This window comes from Fundulus heteroclitus, chromosome 7 (genome assembly GCF_011125445.2).
Source record: "Fundulus heteroclitus isolate FHET01 chromosome 7, MU-UCD_Fhet_4.1, whole genome shotgun sequence".
Taxonomy (NCBI): domain Eukaryota; kingdom Metazoa; phylum Chordata; class Actinopteri; order Cyprinodontiformes; family Fundulidae; genus Fundulus; species Fundulus heteroclitus.
In genome coordinates, this window is record NC_046367.1 from 37,978,998 (window position 1) to 37,999,031 (window position 20,034).

The 20,034-nt window shown below is 41.7% G+C and overlaps 1 protein-coding gene across 3 annotated transcripts; it reads left to right on the plus strand.

The window, feature by feature from the left end:
- Positions 1–441: 441 nt before the first annotated feature.
- ccnt2a (cyclin T2a) lies at positions 442–19,510 on the plus strand. 3 transcript variants are annotated; one of them, XM_012876169.3, is made up of 10 exons: positions 445–642; positions 4,887–4,968; positions 5,246–5,374; positions 5,675–5,735; positions 6,273–6,335; positions 8,376–8,421; positions 12,837–13,000; positions 13,124–13,194; positions 16,587–17,832; positions 18,002–19,510. In XM_012876169.3, the coding sequence occupies exons 1-10, from the start codon at positions 485–487 to the stop codon at positions 18,073–18,075; spliced, it is 2,094 nt and encodes a 697-aa protein (XP_012731623.2). In that variant the 5' UTR covers positions 445–484; the 3' UTR covers positions 18,076–19,510. The 3 variants fall into 3 exon arrangements, 2 of the variants coding, with proteins under 2 accessions (XP_012731623.2, XP_012731622.2); XM_012876168.3 differs by lacking the exon at positions 18,002–19,510 and having other exon boundaries at positions 16,587–17,943; XR_001166794.3 differs by lacking the exons at positions 13,124–13,194; positions 16,587–17,832; positions 18,002–19,510 and having other exon boundaries at positions 442–642; positions 8,376–8,819; positions 12,837–12,949.
- Positions 19,511–20,034: the final 524 nt, after the last annotated feature.

The window sequence follows — 20,034 nt, forward strand, 5'->3', positions numbered from 1 at the left end:
AGCGCCACAGGAAATCATTCCTGCCTGCCTGTGGCTATCAATCTCTACAACACCTTCCTCAGTTATCCTAACAACCCCCCCCCCCCTCCCCCCTGTAACTGTCATTTATGCATTCTCTGCACTGTTCTTGTACAACTCACCATCACTTCACTGGGATTCCCAAGTGAAGTGATATGACTATTGTGAGATGGTAATACCTTGAGTGGAATATTGTGTGTGTATATATATATATATATATATATATATATATATATATATATATATATATATATATATATATATATATAACGTGTGTATTCTGGAGCATGTAATAAAAGTAATTTCCCCCTGGGATCATTAAAGTATGTTTGAATCTGAATCTGAAATACCTATGGCGGTCGGCTTTGGCCAGTAGGGGGCAGCAGCAAACCAAACCGCCTCTAGTTCTTGGTCAGACACGACGTCACATCCGCTTTCTCGATGCCGAAGTGAACGTTCCAGAGTAATGGCGGCATGCCGGGGTTCTTCGTCGAAATGGTTTTTCACCCGGGAGCAGCTGGAAGACACTCCGTCCCGCCGAAGTGGAGTAGAATCAGACCGGGAGCTCTCCTACCGACAACAAGCGGCGAATCTGATCCAGGACATGGGTCAACGGCTTAACGTGTATCCTTTAAACGAGCTCATTCTGGAGCAAACCGGAGGCTAACCGTTGTCGGGCCCTTAGCTACCGTAACCTGGGGATGGTTTTACAGAGTTAAAAATGTAAACTTTTCTTTTTAGCTCGTGATATTTGTTCTCGCGATCGTGCTACGTTTCATACTGTATTAATTGTTTTAGGTCGAAACTCTGCGTTATTGTTTGGTATTTCATCTGCGTTTAGCATGCTAACCCGTCTGGGTCAGGCCATTAGGCGGGTTGTATGGTTTCGATGGATACAGTGAAATCAGAATGCGTTGGTGGTTGTAAATTAAAATAGCGACAACATACGCGCGTAAGATTTTAAATTAAGAAAGTGACATATATAAAATGAGTGTATTAAAAGCACAGCTGCAGCCCAGGAGGTTCTGGTACCGTTTGTACCGCTGGTTAATTTTGCGCCTCCTCTTAAAGGCTCCTCTCGGACCGCTGTGCAGCTGTGCCGCACGTGTTTAGGTTACGTAACACAGTCGCCGTGAAATCCGTTGGTTCCGTTTGGGAATTCCACGAGGAGTTGTTTTCTCTTGTTTATTTTTATCTTTCTGTTTCGGTGTTTTACCGTAGACCCGTAGCGCCGATGAACACGGCGGCGTCTTACGTGAACGTCTTTAACCGCGTCCCCATTAAACGTTAGTTTCACAAAGCCATCTGTATTTGTTTCATGTGGAGAAACGGCCGTTTCTGTCGCAAAATGTTTCAAGTGAAAACAAACGATTACACGTGAAGCAGCATTAAAAGAATTTTGAAACCATAACAAAAATCATGATGGTAAGGTGAAACAACAAGACAGCAGCAGACTTTTGAAAAGATGAAATTCTGGGTTAATTTATATCACGTTAAATTGAAATCTGTGTAAAGTAGTCTCCAAAAATTGCGCTGATTCGTTGTTTTATTGCTTCGGCATTTGGTGTGTTGCTGTACATCATTTGCCGCAGCTAGAAGTGGGAGCTCAGACCAACAGCACCAAGTCACATTGCAGTCCTTCAAGCTAATAACAGCTAGCGTCAGCTTTTTTATTACCATGTACCAGACAGAGGTGCTTTACTGACATTTTAACATTTGTGTCCTACAGTTAGCTTAGCTTGTAGCACCGTTCAGCATTTTGTTTGAGCAGATGTTACCAGGTCTGTTATATAGATTTTGATGCAAATCTGTATCTTTTCATAGTTGTTTTTTTTAGTATCCATTATATTAAGGCCTCGATTGTTTTGACAATATTATTATATACAATATTTTAGGACTTTGCAATATGGGCCATAAATACTATCTCGATATTTATAGGCTGAATGTCGATATACTCTATTTGTCTCTTCAGAAACTTGCAACACAGCAATGGGTTTGACTCCTTCCAATTTTCACCTCCATGCAGGTGATCACGTCTCTCCTGTGAGCCAGGCCATCAATGACTCTAACGACTCTCCATTGTTAAAGGGTGGACCAGTTTCTGTTCAATTTGCATGTTATCTAAGCCGCAACAAGGCCTTTTTGGGCAATAATATAAAGCTTGGAACGCCACATTACTCCAGACATTTGAATTGAGAAAACTTTCTGGATGGGAAGCGAAACGTCTTCAAACTTCGGAAAAATGTCCAGTTGTTTTTTTTAAGCCTTTTTTGTCGTCGCATATTCGCTCACACACACTGGGTCTCGTTTTCCTACCTTACCCGGCGGCACCAACAGAGGAAGGTTGGACCCACAGTTTGTCACCCAGCAGTGGAATTGATGTCCTGGGTGTGTGTGTGGTTTGTCCATTTCAAACAGCCCATCACCCTAAGTGCCCATTTCAGATCCAGCACTCACGCTGAACACATGACTGAAAATAAATGTGTGTTGTGCCAAGATAATTGTCAGAAAATGACTAATTCTGGGCTTTTTAGAAACCAGCTGCACCTGTTGTGGTTACTGGTGCACATTCATGTCCGTGGTCAGTCCTGTCATAAACTCAGACTGGTCTGGTTGGTCATATTTCACTTGAAAACACTTTCCTCCCCCCATTTAAAAAATAAGAAACCCACACCTCGTCATGTCTTGTTCCTGACTGATCTCAGGGAGACCATCAGAAGATTTTACAGAGGTGGTCAGGGCTTACTTGCTCATACCTCCTGCTTGTCAGAACTCACTGCTCTAAATGTTCCAGCTGTCTGTGCTGCTTCAGCCTCCGCGTGCCGCTCAGTCCAGTAGAGCAGATTGATGGGTGGACCTGTGACCAGCTGTGGGATCTGTTGCTCTTTAATTTGCAGAAATGCTTCACACCTTTACTGTCTACGCTGCCACACAGCATCACTTGTTCTCACAGTGCCTGGTTTTAGGCTGAGTGTGGTTAGGCTAGGCAAATGGCTCATATTAAAAAGGCAAACGCTGACAAAAATACATTGGCCTGGCTCTATTGAAAGGCGTGCTACATCCATCAATTTTTGCCTTCTCTACATTTGTTAGCAGTTTCTAAATGCCAAGTGTTGGTACCTGCCACATCTAGAACATCCATTAAAGGCGTTAGTGTTTCAATAACTTATTTTATTCTTCAGTCATGCCATGCAAACACCAGAGAAGACATGAGGCAAAGTTTTGTCTATAAGTGATACTTTTATTCCCCAAAACTTCTGTAGGCCAGCCCTCTCACTGGGGCTGCAATTATCCAGTTCTACAATTTTACAGCTGTGAATGAAGTATTTTAATGACAGCCTTGTTTTCTATTAGCACCCGTTTTCACCATTCTTCTTTCTTTGCCGTCATAATTTTACACCACTGTTGATGACCTTTATTATCACGACTGAGCTCTGCATCGGGTGTTTTTATAGAAATGGCAACCAGACTCCCAACAGGCCACATATACTGCTGCATGCAGAGCATCACTGCCTGGCAATCCTACCAAGTACTGCCTCCAGTACTTGGTAAAAGTGATATTTCCATTATTTTTGATTCAATATAAAGTACAGCCCTCCTTACCTTCGTGGTCTGAAAATGCTTCACTTAATGCGGTACCGCGCACGTGACGTCACCGTCTCAAGAGCAACGCCCCTTTTGCCGCTTAGGTAGGGCATACAGGAGAGAAAGCACGGATAACCCAGCTATTACAAGCGCAACAGAAACAGCGATCTGACCGACTTTACAGCCGTTAAACTTTCCCAAGACGATGTCCCAGGCACACGGATTACTGGTCGATCTGTCGAAGAACACACCAACCTTCAGCTCAAACGATGGCTTGAGGTTCGAGGGTTTAAAAAGACTGGAAAACTGGCCGAGTTGATCGAACGGTAAGCCTTGTTTTTTTTTTCCTGCGCGGTGATCATGGCAGCGTCGGCCGTTTTTTTTGTTGTTGTTGTTTGCAATCACCGTCCAGGAATGGGTATATGTTTAATGTTTGTCTCATTTGAAATGTTTTTGAGTAAGCTATCCTGGTAGCAGGCTATCATGTTAGCGCCTGCTACCATGATAGCCTATATGCTATCATGGTAGCAGGCGCTTCATTATTAACATGTCGGCCACCAAAATACTCTTACCTTGACTTGATGTCGCTGGAATTGGGTCAGGATGTTCTTCGGTTGGGCCCTTTCCTCCGACAAAATGCTTGCTACATATGTACTTGAATTTGGTAACTTTTTCCGGGTTGAACTGTTGTGTAGGCCGACCGCACCGGTGTACCCAGCGCACACATTTCTCCTTGGCAGTCTTGAAGAAAACATCCTTCATATGCGGCCGATCAGCGTAACTCGAGTCGCTGTTGCCCGTTCCATAGCAACAATGTTTAAAAACCATGGTCTTAGATTTGGAAAAAGCAGTCGTTTACCGAGTAAAACCAAGGGTAACGCACGTCTCTTTTACAGCGAAACAGCGGCGGACTATGCAAGGTTGCCCTACTGCGTACCACGTGATGTGACGTCATCGTGACGTTGTGTTTCTAAAAATAGCTCGCGCGCGGTACCGCATTCGTGAATGAGTTACCAGGTTCGTTGCGCATGACGTCGTTCTGCTCCCAGTGTTTGTTTGTGGCACAGTTTGTTAAAATATAATGGACTATAACCCTGTTGATTGTGAAATACAGAAAATCTTCTGGTTTGGGAAAATACAGATTAATTTCATTATCTTTGCCTATTCATAAACTCCACTAAAATCTATGGGTAACGTTGTTAATGTTTTCTTTAGCTCGTCTTTCTTTACCCTGCTTACCAATTTACTTATGTGAACCAGCCATTCCTTGACCCAACCTCCAGCTCTCAACTGACAATAAACACAGCAATCGTTTACATGCATAGATTTTATATGCAACATTCTTTCACCAAATTTCATCGAAACGTAAGTATTCACGGTAAAGATGCTTGTTATTTCAGTGTTTCCCGCAGCGCTATCTTGGCGTGGCGGCCCCCGCCCGCCCGCCGAAAACGTGTCGTCCACAACCCCCCCCCCCCCCCCCCCCCCCCCTCAGCGATTCGGTCCGCGGAAAACGTGTTTCCCACAACCCCCCCCCCCCCCCCCCCGCTCCGCCTCGCATAAGCTAACTCCTGCGGGAAACACTGTATTTAGAGACAGGTGTTATGATCTATACGTTATTCTGTTGTTGTTTTTTTTGCAGATAATATCCCCAACCACCTTGTTTTTGGCTGCAAAAGTGGAAGAGCAACCCCGGAAGCTCGAGCATGTAATTAAAGTAGCACATGCTTGCTTAAATCCACAGGAATCTCCTCTAGACACGAAAAGTAACGTAAGTGCTGGTGTTCTGGGTTACTGTAAGGCTGAGCGTAGTTTTGTTTTTTTTCTCCTCCCCCTGTCTTTCCTCTGCGGTTATGGTTTCATCCTTAAATAAATGGCTGTGCCACTTTCTGCTGCCCTATTTAAGGGGTCTTGTTTTCCCTGCCCTGGCCTGCAGTGGTCGCGTACCAAACACCCACCGCTCACTTTATAACTGAACTGAGCCAGTTTGGCCGTGTTAAATCGCTTGTTAGGGAAATAAATTAATAGACTCATTACAATTGTGTTGTAATGATTGTCTATCAAACTTCAGGCATACCTCCAGCAAGCTCAAGAGCTGGTGATACTTGAATCCATTGTGCTGCAGACCCTGGGTAAGTAACGGTGACTGGAGTGGATGACTTGAGAGCTTTTTCTATGACAGTGATGAACATTGGTAATGGTAACAAGTAAGGGTCTAATTATCAGTCATTTTTCAGTGTATCAACCTTTCGATTGAAATGTTATATCATCTACTCTGTGGTTACCATATTGATATTGCCATGCTGTAAAATGCCTTGTATAAAGGTGATATGTCATTTTCTGGAAGTCCGCTTTAGTTCAAGAGATTTCTTTATGATGCCGGAAAGAATTTATACAAAATTGTCTTTACTTATCGTAAGTAATTAAATGTTACCTGGCTGCGGCTGTGTTGACGCTCTTTCTGTTACATCTGATGAGACGTTTAGTCCCCCACCGTGGATGTGGTTGAGGCAGCTGCATTTTGATTCAATCAAACCTTTTTATGCATAAGAGAAGCCAAGAGAGAGACTTATAGAAAATGTTTTACAATTTTTTTTTCTACCATTAAATGACATGTCACCTCCCGAATGTGTATGTGTTGATCTCACCTGTCATGTATTTTGTTCCAGGCTTTGAAATTACTATTGATCACCCACACACTGATGTGGTGAAATGTACCCAGCTAGTGCGAGGTAGAGGCATCCTTCTTTGCTCTTGTTTGTCCCACCTCAGATATTGGTGGGGGTGAAGGGGGGAATTCTGATTTAATGCTTAAATGACCCCAGTGGTCCTCAGTTTGTCACCGGTGCCTGTCGGGGCCAAGAATCAGACTTGTAAAACAGATTCATCTTTATGACCTCAGGCATCTTTCAAATGAGGATATGAATATAATAAAATATATATTTACCAGATCAGCTGCTTTAAATCCATCCAAAACATGTATGTATATCAATTCTGCACAACTTATTTTTCTTTTCAGAAATAATTTAACTTCAGATTGAGAAACTGAGTCAAAAACTAAGTACACCCAAAGATCCTTTAGTGGGACGAACCTCCATCAAACTTTATCAGTCGCTCACGTTGCTGCGGAGGAATTTAGGTTCTTCCTCTCAGCATTGCTTCAGTTCATTGGGATTAGCAAACATTTAAATGCATGAAGTCCCATGTCAGCATTTAACCAGATCTGGGGTTAGACTTTGACTGGACCATTGCAACACCTTTTTTTTATGCTCTCTGTTTTAGATTGGCTGTGATGTTTTAGGTTCGTTGTCCTGTTGGTGACCCGGTTTAGGCCACTGCAGCCGTCGGTCATGTAGCTTCATATTTGGAGGAGTTTGTGGGCGCTCATATCGTCAGCCCTCCACCATCGTGCTTTACGTGGTGTTTATATGTTTGGTTTTCTCGCGTGTTGCGCCGTACATTATGACCAAACAGCTCTATAATCTGCTCCATCTCAAAGACATGATTCCAGAAGATTTACGGTTCGATCACATGTAACTTTGTGAACCCAAGTCGTTTAGCTAGTCTCTGCATTTTTTGTTAGATTTCTTCTTTCCGCTCTTCTATACAAAATATGTGTTTACTCTATTACGTTGGGCTAACCTGACTCTTAGCTTTCTCTAACAACCCTCTGAGTGTTTTATAAAACAGCTGAGATGGAGTCTGTTTAGGATGGGGTACCAGTGCTAGAGTACAGGGGGCATAATGAATGTCCACAGTACAGTTTTCATGTTTATTTCTAAACAATTTGGAAAACAGTTTTCCTTCCAGTCACATAAAGCCCTAATAAAATTACATGCTATGTTTACATGCACACAATTTTACGATTGGATTTAAATGTATTAAGATCAAAAAACTAAAAATCATATTGTTTATATGGGCACACAATCAATTAATCTGATCATAGTCTGCGTTTATATGCACCCGGCTTCATTTGGAATAGAACCACTCTGACATCAAATCTACCTATTTAAGAAAACCACAGACGTACTTCTGTCTTCGCTTAACAACAAAAAAAGCAAACAAAGCAGTATCGTATAAGTTTGTCCTCTGAGTGCCCAGGCTGAACCTGCACCAGGTTCTAATTATGGTGGAAACGTTACTGGATGAATAATAATTTTATCTCTTTTAATGTTTTTAACAGAGAGGTTGTACCAGGAGCACCGACGGTTTCTCTTCCCGACATATTTCCGCCACTCAAAGCAGAAATGCGTAACGTCGACGTGAGGTGCACGGCACACTCGGGTCAGCTTGCTGTATTCAGAACAATCAGCATAAACCACCCGTCTCATTCAGAATGCAGTTTCATTCTGAATGAGCTTAATCCCATCACAATATTCCGATTGCCGTGTTTACGTGACGTTTAATTAGATCGGCCCTTTATTCCGGTTACTTTTGTCCGTGTGAACGTAGCTAGTGATGCTTGTGATGTGAGGGGCTGCGCGTGCAAAGCACAACATAGTCTGTGCTAAAATCTTTAAAATTATCTGGCGTAGGATTTGTTATGCAAGCTGTTAAAATTTATGAATATTTTTTCTTAATAAAATAGTTTCTTTACTGAATGCCTTTGGTTATAAAAATGATCTGTATTGCCAGTCTGGATCTTGGCTCAACACGTGCACTGGAAACCAGGATAAGAATGGTAAACAGTAAGCTGAGTTACTTTGGTCTGTAAAGGAGTCTATTAATTGTTTTATTGCTGTCTCTTTCCCTTTTTTGTCTCCCTTCTACAGCAAGCAAGGATCTGGCACAGACTTCCTATTTCATGGCTACCAACAGGTTGTTATCCTGCCCCTCCTTTGTTGCACTTTGACTGCACACCATAGCTTCCTGTAATGCAGGGTACCCTTTCAGTGTCCAACGGGCCCTACTTGCACTGGTGGTTGTTGGGACGCTTGCCTCCCTCCCCCCCGGCTCCCCTCCCCTCCCCAGAGGTAGCGGGACATGGTGGCTTGTAGCGTTACCGGCCCCAGTCGCAGTGCGGTGTATTGTACAAGGGACCACGTGTTGGCACAGATGGGTTGAATGCAAAATGCGAAGTATAGTGGTGCGCCCGAAAACCACATGTTTTGTTCGGTTGCGAAAAAGTGCATAATTCTAAACGAAAGACACTCTGGTAGCCTGAATATCAGCTAAAGATTTCACAGATGTAAACATTTCTCGTAGAGGTCCTTCCGGTAAGTACTGCAGATGACTTTTTAACATTTTTCTTTTCATGTTTTGTTGTTGCATTGTTGCCCAAAAATACTGTTAAGCTTTAACTGTGCCACTAAATTCTGCATTTTTTTCCCCTAGCAATGCAATATTTTTATACTGCAGACTTAAAGTTAAAGAAAACAAAAAGCACCGACTCATTAAGGACCTAAAGGTTATGAGGCTTTTACCCGTAGCAGGGGTTTGGTCAACTAGCCACGCTGTGCCAAGTTTAGCAGAGATGAGATTCATTTATAGGTTTTATTTACGTTACTTTCATGCCGCCTGATTTTCAAAAGCTATCACGTTGACGTAGTGAAGCATTAGTTATCACACTGCCCAGGTCTGGTCTGGCGTGATTTGTGCACAAATAATCACACAGTTTGAGTACGAGTTCATGTCAAAGAGCTAAAACAGATGTAGCTATCAGTAGTTATTTGACAAATGAGCAGCTCACGACTAAAGTTTTTAATTAGAGATACACCAGACAAAGATTTTGTATACATTTCACCGATTGTTTTCTAAACCTCTGACATGGCGCCACAGATTTTTAGTTTTCTTTTATCAACTGTAGTTAAATTGTAGTTTAGTTTCTAAAGGAATCAAAAACTTCTTCTAAGCTTCACTGTCAATTTCAAAACGCTATATTTATTTATTTATTTACTTGAATAGGGACAAAGCACATTAATGAACATCGGTATAAAAACAAATGTAAATATGCCGGATTATAGCTACAAAGCTAATTTTCATCCGTAGTCCCTAGGCAGGCAAATACATAAGAAAAAACATATAATATACAATATAAGCATCACAAGAAAAATGTTAAAAGTTTAGTGGTCACATGACTGGTTTGTTTTTATCCATAGTTTGAGTTGAGCTCTAAAGCTGATCAGTGTAGGGCTCTCCCGTATGTGCAGAGAAAGACTGTTCCATATGTTAGTGGCTCTCACAGAGAGAGTGTTCTGACCAAAAGTTGTTCTTCTGTGAGGGACCTCACAGTCTCCTCTGGAGGAGGCCCTGGTTCTCAGGCAACTTGAAGTCTTAGGTTTGAACAGAGTAGACACAGGAGGGGGAGCTAGTCCATGTAGCACTTTATAAATGAACCATACATACTTAAAATTTATTAAATTTTTAGTGTAAATTTAAGAGATTGTACTTATTCAAGATATTACATACATGGAAAGAATTGGGTTTTTGGTCAAACACTTTAAGATGTTTTTTGGATAGTGATTCAATTAATTTTAAATTGGTAACTGTGGTGAGAGACCAACTTGTGATGCAGTATTCAATGTGAGATAAAATAATTGAGTGGAGAACCATTCTAGCAGCACCAAGTGTTAAAAAAGACCTGATTTGTTTCAAATTTTTAAGGTTAAATTTGACAGTATTGGCAAGTTTTTTAATATGATTTTTGAAAGACAAAGTGGAATCAAGTATCACACCGAGGTACTTGAATTCTATGACAAGTTGTAATTCTTCTCCTCTCAAGAATACTCCGGAGCTTTTTATTTCTTTTGATTGCTTTGAGAACATCAAACAGACCGTTTTTTTGGAATTGAGAAGCAAACATGATTTAAAAAGCCAGTCATTTACTTGCTCCATGGCTAAGGTCAGAATAGAAGCTGCCTCTTTAACACTCCTTGCATGAGTATAAATTACAGCGTCATCTGCATACATTTGAACATTTACATTATTACATGTTTTGGGAAGCTCATTTATGTACAGGGAGTATTAATAGTTAGTAAGCGGGTATTTTCTCAAAAACCCTAAACTTGTTGAACTGCCTTCTCTGCATCACTAAAAATCTACACATTCGGTAATTTAGTTAATGTAAGGGAACCTGGGTATTTACACAGATACAATCCACATGACTTCTTTTTTGCACTCATCAAGATGTCAAAAAGCTTCTCAACACAATCTTTTTCTCATCATACAGAACAGAAACGCCATTAGTGTCTAAATCCTGGATGTTTTAGGACAGACGTAGAACCATTCGGTTCTTTTATTTTTAACACGCAGCTTGATACTGGGTTGCTAAACCGCTGTTTTTGCTGCGATTATCTAAATAATGCAAATAGTGGTTTGTTGTTGTTAATGTGAGAAACTTTGAATAATTTATTTGAAAACCAGTAAGAGTACTTGTAGCATTATGAAGTATGTGGTGCAGCATGGCGCAGTTGAACCCCTGTTACAGGTAATAACACCAGTTTACATGTAACCGTAGGCTGAGTTTCGTAGGCTGGTCCAGATATTTGGTTAAGTTCTTCCAAAGCAGAGATAAATTTCCATTATTACGTCTTTGATTAACACAAACTGGGTCCTCAACGGGTTGGTTTAAAGTAGGTGGTGAAAAGGCACTGCTAAGTTCCCAATATTAACAGTTCAAAGTTGTTTAAATGATCTGGATGAAGGCTGACTGATGCTGATCAAAATCCATTCTTTTATTAGTTAACCTCCAAAAATATTAACTGGAACAGTGGATTTCAGACTTGGTCCAAAGGTCTCCAGCCAGTTTTTCTGCAAGGATGAGGATGTTTTCATAGATCCATCCTGGGTTATAGTAGAGATTTCTTTTAAACGTGTGCGTTACATCACACATTAAAGCTGTTTGTACTGCAGGTGCCTATTTTACCCCCTACTTAAAAATTTAGACACAAGTGGGGAATTGGAGCACAGCTGGAAATTAATCACATTTTTGTAATAAAGTAACTTTTTGGCTTGTTTTTGTAGACCGTTTACATATACAGACAAGTCCAGTTTGAATTAGTAGACTCGTTTTAAAATAAATCCTAGCTGGCTTAGAGCAGTTGATATATGGACTGGTATCATTTTTTCTCCACCAAACTAAACTAGACCTTCTCCTGCCAACAAGAAACCAAAAGTTGGTATTTTTTTATATATTTTTGCCATTCAGCTCCACTTTTTACAAAACTGATTAAATTAGATTGGACCAACACAGAACTAATCTGCTTATGACCAGTAATTATTTAGTCCACTGCAGATTGAATGTTTTAGTGATTTAACTGTAAAAAACAGATTCATTTTGTAGCCAACACATTTAGTCTGGCCAAAAATTAGATTCTGTCATGTTGAACATATTACAATCAAACAATTGTTGTAGTCTGAGGATGTTTGGGATGTGGTCCTTTGCATCCCAAAAAGATGTTTTGCCGTTCAACACCAAAAAATATACAAATTTAGTCCTTTCTGACCCAGGTGGCTGCTGTACTTTTTGAAAATAAATTTAGGACAAAAATTGAACTCATTGTGGGCCTAATCTGTGCCATTCTTCTTGAATTGCCATTGAGGTCTGAACTAAATATTTTCACGGGCCCTAAGTGGCCCCCAGCAGCAGTTTGGACCCCCGGCCCATCCGCGTCGCCTCTGCCCAGAGCAACTAAATGAATGAGAAGACAGTGGAAAAATCAAACGCAACTACACACTACAATTGTAACACTATAAATTTAAAGCCTCTTTTATTCTATCAGGTTAATGTCAGATTTTGCAGTGTAACGATTTGAACTGTCCCTTTAAATCTTAACATACAGTTGTTTCCCTTTTATTTTATATTGTATAACATTGTAAAATAGAGCCTCTGCTAAGGCTTAGATTGAATAAATGCATGAATGAATGAATCACTGAGAGAATTTGAGTTTTTTGCTAATTAGTTTAATTTTAGTCCAGATGGTCTCGTTCTCAGTGTGTTTTTGAGTGGGTAGAAGTCTCCTCCAAATACTAAACTACACATTTAGTAACCAACTATTTTACCTGTTAGCATGCTTTGCTTAGTTGAAAGTCAAAAGCAGTTACTGTTTGAGATCATTTTGTTGCTAAATCTTTAGGTTGCATTCTCTGAAGCTGCTGCCATCTTGACCCACACCAACACTTTATTAAATTTGTCTGCTCCCTCTTTTCTTCTTTGTCTCTTTTCTTTATGTTGGATGGATTACGACCTCCCCCGGCTTGATTTACTCCCTCCTCTGACCTCAACCATGCTGCAGTTTGCACCTCACTACCTTCTGCCTCCAGTACAAACCCACCGTGATCGCCTGTGTATGCATACATCTGGCCTGCAAGTGGTCCAACTGGGAGATCCCGGTTTCCACTGATGGGAAACATTGGTGGGAGTACGTGGACAGCACGGTGACTCTGGAGCTGCTTGATGGTGAAGTCATAGTATTGCCTACTTCTGAGATTTACTATTGCTTATCACACGCATTTAGGAATGATAAAAAGACGATGTGAGAGAATAATAAGTTGTTTACGGTGTTTCTACTTCAACTTTCAGAGCTGACCCACGAGTTTCTGCAAATTCTAGAGAAAACTCCAAGCAGGCTGAAGAGAATACGGAACTGGAGGGTGAGATATTTCTCTACTAGAAACGTATCAGGGACATTGTCTTGCTAAATAATTCACATCTTTGTGCCTGTGAGATTTTTGGGATAAGCTTTAATTCAGAGACGCCCTTTTATAATTTACAAAAAGAAAAACACATAGCGATAAATATCGTATATCTAAAGATACTGAGATATGTTTAGTTTATATTGCACAGCCCTAAGTGAATGCACACAAATTCTGTGTAAAACAAAGAATTGCAATATAATACGGCAACAGGGCGTGAAAATTGAAAAACCTTTGTATGCAACCAGTGAGCTAGCTTTGAACTCTCGGTACGTGACTAGGCCCTTTTTAAAAGTAGCATATCGATGTATTTGCGTCCTTTGCTGTGATAACTAAATCCACTGCAGGAAATTTCCTCCAGGCATCACCTCACTAGTCTGCTGGTTTGTAGTTACATCTCAGTATGGATCCAGGCGTTTTGTGAAGTTCTCTCAGGTTTGTTGGGGAACGTTGGAGAACAAACGGCAACGTGAAGACCAGAGAAATACAGCAGACGTGTCAGGTGTAAACGTGGAGATGATTTAACCGGGGATAGGTTCTAAAAGCGTATCTCTGCTCAATCCATCGTCTGAGAGGAATGTGATGGTGGTAAACCCCGATAAAATGTTGTGGGGACCTTTTTATTTAAGATTTAAAATGGCTTATTGGCCTATTTTTATTTATTTAAAATTTCCCATATGTACACTTACTGTATGTGTGACCAGGGCAAGAATGATTAACACTGGGGTTTTGAATGCTTTTTATGAAGTCGATCTGTGATTAAAGTCTGATATGGAGAGAAATTGAGCGTCTGAGAGGAATCCTCATGCAGTCTGGCTGCAATTCACCACTTCTCCATCTGGGTCGTCTCCTAAATGAGCGTACGCCTGGGTCAGGGTTACCGTGACAACCACATGTTTTCCCCTCAGCTTTATTTGTTATAGAGCACAACCTTTGTGTGGAAAGTGGCGTACGCACGTTTAAGACCCCATTTAGTGCGCGTTCAAGCTTTATAAATGAGACCCCTGGTCACCATAGAAAAGGGGTAAAAATAAGTCCATATTACCTGTTTAGTTTCCTACTAACCATATGGAATCATTCACTGTGGATGCTTATCCTCGTGGAGGCGCTGCGTGTAAATCCAAGCCACACTTATTTTAATTGTTACTTTTAAAAAGTATTCATCATATTTTTCTACTCCATGATTATTTGTTGGTCTATCCCAGGGGTGTCAAACTCATTTTGGTTGAGGAGCCGCATTCAGCTTAATCTGATCTCAAGAGGGCCACACGAGTAAACTCATTGCAAGATTAAATAGAACTAATAAAAGTGGACTTGTTGTTGATTTTTATATTAAATTAATTTCACTTTTACACAATATATTATGAATAACCTCAGCGTTTTTAAGAAAAGTATGTGTAATTACAACAATACTTTTACTCAGTTAAACATTTACTTGTGCATTATGCAGTGGCGGCTGGCCCATAGGGGGCGCTCGGGTGCTGCCCTCCCTAGATGTGGAGAGGAGAAGTCAAAATATATATAGATTTTAAAAGTAATATTAATGTCAGTTTTTACTTAATAGTACGTGGCTACATGTAATAAGAATTATGAAAACACTTCTACTGATTGACTCTATCATTTAACAGTGCATTTCCACCAACAGAACGTATCATTTCTCTTCTTCTACACTTTTGGGGCTGTGACTGAAGTAGCCCTACAAGTGTAGCGAAATAACCAATCGTATACTGTTGCTAGGGAAGATTTATAAATATTTGGCCAATCAGCATCGCCAAAATGAATGGCTTTGGGGCTCCTGGAGTAGTAGCCCCAGCAGCACAGTGATAGGTGCACTTCACGCGTGACGTCACGAGCTACGTCCGCGCCACATCCGGGTAACGGTGGTCGGCAAACACAGCACTGTTTTCGCTTACCAGCGTGACAAAACGGGTGAATTAGAGCGTACTTTTAGTTTATTTTTGGAATCTAAACAATGCCTACGACTTGTTGTGCTCCCGGTTGCACACAGAAGCATTCCAAATCGTCGGATGTACGTTTGTTTCGTTTACCGAAGGAATAACCAAAGAAATAAGAAAGAAATTCATCATTTCAATGAAAAGGATGCAGGATGCCAATGTACTGGGGGAGCCATCATACTAAGACAGAATTTGCAGTCTACACTTCATCTCCGGTAAATACAACTTAATTTTGCACTAGCCATTGTTCTACTTAAATCATTATATAAATAAAAAAATAGGATACATGTTAAAGTCAAGACGTAAACGTTTGTTTTGTAATAATATACGTACATGTACAATGTATGCAAACGCTCTGGCATGAGTCTGTGAAAAGGATTAATAAGATAAGACAAAAACACCAAAATAATCCTTTGTGAACAATGTTTTTTTTATTAATTAAATGCTTATTGTGGAATCGTAGTAATTTTCTGACTTTTAATTTAAAAGTCGGAAACTGGGTTAGTACTGGGTTAGGCAGGGAAATCTATTGGCCAGCCCCACCAAGATTTTTTTTCACCAGCATTATGCATAAGAACTGATCACAGTGATTGCACAATGTTGAAAAACATTTATTCACATTTTCTGGAACTTAAAAACACTGTTCTACATGACAAAATGCATCAAACTGATACAAATTAAGAAATGATTTAAATTTTTCCACACCTGAAGCTTAATCTGCTAATTCAAACACTGTCTTAAAACACTCGTGGACAATATAGGAACTGCATATTTTCAATTAAACAAAGTACATGTTTTTTTTTCAATAATTGTTTTATCATTCTCTTCCTTTTATCTCCTCTTTCTTTCACCTTTTGTTTTTTTCTTCTTCTTGTTCTTCCTTTCCTCTCCTACTTTCCCATTGTAGTGTCCATATCATTTGAGATATTCCCCCGCATGAATCAAAATAAAACTATTCACATTCATAAATCAAGCGAAGCACTATGGCAAAAGCAGTACTCCACTTGTGAAAGTCAAATGTGATGAGCTCTTTTTGGCATTAAGACAACAATTCTTATTGCCACATTGCCAGACAGGACACTGGGAGAAAATAAATAAATAAATAAAAAAAAAATATATATATATATATATATATATATATATATATATATATATATATATATATATATAATGATAATGCATTTAGCCACAGGGCCGGACTAAATTGTTCGGTGGGCCGGATCCGGCCCGCGGGCCGTATGTTTGACACCCCTGGTCTATCCTGTAAATTCCAAATGAAGTTCATAACATGAAAACTCAACTTTCTGCAGAAAGGATGGTCGTGTCATCTTAACTGTCTTAAAATAACCGAACTGAAACAAAACCTTTACAGCTTTACAATTTCTCTCCCTGCAGGCGACCCAAGCTGCCAAAAAGCCCAAGAGTGAAAACTCGCAGTCAACAGACAACACGTTTTCCGGGCCTTCGTTGCTTCAGGACCACGGGGACGCCGCGCTTCCTGGAGTTTCCTTGTCCAACCCGAGTTTTTCCAAAGCGTGCGCCGCGTTTTCCGTTCCCATGCCGGGTCATTCCAGAGGAGTCGCCATGTCTCTGGACGCCATGGCCGCCGCGTACAATCCAGCTAGCCACAGCGAATGGCCTCAGCTCAACCCGAGCCACACGGGGTACCCATCTGCCTGCGTCAAACAGGAGCCGCTCAGCATCCCCATCCATGAATCCATGCTGTCTCTGCAGACTTCCTCTTTGCTCCAGCACCCGTCGCCTTACAAGACTGAAAAAACAGTAGATTTGAACCTAGTCAAGCAGGAGAAAGGAAGCGGAGGCAGCGGGGCGGGGAAACATCACCCAACACCTCAGTCTGCTTACCCGGCCTCCGCGCAGCTTCCTCCAGCTCAGCCTCCGGTCCAGAAACTGTCTCTAGATAAATACAGAGAGAAACACTCTGCAGAGTATAACGCCCAGAAGCGTAGGCAAGAGCACCACGGAGGAGTAATGGACTCTGATGTGAAAGGAGCTTTGACCACGTCTACCTATGCAGCGCCCAACATTAGCCACATAGAGCATAGAAAACACGCACAGCCCCACCAGGCCTCCCACAGCAGCAGCACTACAGCTTCCCCGTTGAAAATGAAAGTCCCCTCGGCGTCGGGGCAGGACCGGCGCCACCACGGAGACAAGGGCGCGCTCAAGCTCCGCGTGCCCGTCCCCGGCTCCAGCGGCAACGCTCAGCCGGAGAAAGGCGGGCCGCCCGGCAAGGACGAGTTCAAGATGAAGATCAAGGTTTCGTCGTCGGAGCGGCACAGCTCGTCAGACGAAGGCATTTCCGCCGGCAAGAGCAAACATTCCAGCCCGCTGGTGAGCAAGGAGAAGCACCGCGGAGCAGAGCACGGCCTCCATCGCTCCCACAAGCACAGCGGCAACGGCCGAGGGGCCGAAGGGGGTCCGGGCGCCGGCCTGCTGCGCGTTCCTTCGGGGCTGCCGGCCATGGAGGGAGCCGCCCTCAGTCATCCCGGGTCGGCCCCTCTGACGTCCTCGTCGCGAAAGAGGGCCTACGGCGAGGGCGGCCACAACCACCACCCCTCGTCCTCGACTTCCTGCTCCAAAGTGAACAAAATCTCCAAGAGTGGCACTAGTGCTGCAGGTACTCCATCTTTTTCTTCCCCCTTTTCTCCTCCTCTCTGCTCCTCTCCTGTACTGCAGTGTGTCTCATCTGGCTCGCAGCTCTGTGGCTAACTTCCCTCCCTCCCTCCTCTTCCTCCTCCTCGTTCTTGTGTCTCCTCCTCCTCCTCCTCCCCTCCTGTCATACCCAGGTGGGCTGCGGACCTCTCAGCAGTTCCTTCCTCCTAGCGAATCGCCACATGAAGTGGGGGAACAGAGACACTGAGTCCGCCGCTCTGCAGCCAATGCCACAACCTGGAACTGGCACCAAACTACCGACCACTGAGACTTTGAAGACTATGCCGACCTCCTTGTCAAGTGCCCTAAGAAATAACGCTTTGTGAATATAAACCCTTCACTGAGAGGCAGAAAACATTTCTGCACCAAAAACAAAAACAAAAGTATTGTTGGACTTCTCTGTTTGTGAGAGATAAGATGAATAATTATGCTTCCTGTCAAACCGTGGGGGCTGCGACGTTCAGTCCCGTCTCTTGTTGGTGTGAATCGCTGCTCAGTTATCGCTTTCTCCTCCGATGGGTCGAAGAACGCGCAAACGTAGACGCCAGAGGTGGGGAGAGATCGGAGGGAGGCTCCCGTCTCCGCGTTGTCAGACCTCCACGTGGGAGGACAAGTATTACAAGTTCTATAAAAGCATGGAAGGTGCACTTTCTTCATTTTCATGTTTTTTTTTGTTTTTGTTTTTTAGTAATTTAATTAAATTGCGTGACTATATGGAAGAAGTTGACGGCCAGCAGGAGATGAGTTTAGTTTCTGTTTGCTTGATATCGTTGATGGATGCAATATTTTTTTTTTTAGGTGTAAAGTTCCATCTCTAAAATTACTTTTACTGGTCCTGGTTTCGTTTTATACTTCAAAACTGCATTTGATTTGCATGTTTCAATCAAAGGGATGAGAGACGAGTGCTTACTTGCTGTTTACAAAAAAAAAAAAAAAAAAAAACGGAGATAAATGTACATAAGTTTCTTTTGTATGTTTAAAGAAGAAGCTATACCATGACTACTCAGGTTTGGAGCTGCTTGTAATTGTAACACGACGGCTATAATACCTATAAAAGTTTTATTTCGCTGATTAATGGCTTTGGGGTCATCGACTGACAGCATTCCAGGAGTTGGAGACGTTCTGTTGGCGCCGTATGGTTTTCCTAACCTTCGATTTCCGCTGCGGCATCTGAAATCAGAGCAACCGTTTGATGTTTTGAACCAAATACCTTGACTTCAAAGTAAACCTTAAGCTGGATGCCAAAGGTTGTGCCTCACCATAAGGGATACTACTAATACTACGGTTTACAACAAGTGGCTCAAACATTACATAGAGTTAACAGTCCATATCATCACACATTTAGGTCAAATTAGATCTACTAATCTAAAGGTACTCCGTGTCTTTGGCATCATTCTGTTTCTTGCAGGCGACGTCGGGCCGAGTGAGATTGTCTTGCATCCGGAAATAGTTTTAACATTTAAAACATTACATTCGGTAAACATTTCTCTAGGAGTGTACCACCTTATCCCCTGTATGCTGTAGAGCATCCGACCACGACGGGTTAAGGCCGGTGTTGTTTCTACGTAATAAAGGATTTAAAGTTGAGCATAAAAAAAAGCAGACTTTTTTTTTTTCTTCAGATAAAATATGAACCACTCATCTATTCTTTCCACTTCTCGTTTTGATATAATGAATAAACTTCATTGCCGTCACCATGAAACTGTACAAAATCTGGTTATTAATGTTATGCCTGGTAAAAGGACCATTGAGTTGACCTTTGAATGGGGGACAATGTATTCCTCCAACACAGCGGCCCTCAAACTGGAGGTCCCTGGACCACCGGGGGTCTGCGAACCACAGGTTGGAGGTCCATGAAACCCATGTTGTCAGGCCTGAGGATGTGTTTGGATTGAGCTAAGTAACACCATGGACAAATATTTAACTCTGTCCACTTCAAGTAAGTTAAATCAGTTAAAATTAGGAAGTATGACAACAGTTACATCAAGTTTGGCTTTATGGAGCATGAGGATCAAATCTCTAATATTAGGTGTATTTATAAATATTTTAAAACATACATAATTCCTAATCTATTTAACAGTACAATACTGGTGTTAACAATACTATCAGCATGAGGAATCTAAAGGGGTCACTGGCCACGAAAAGTTTGGGAACCCCTACTCTAAAG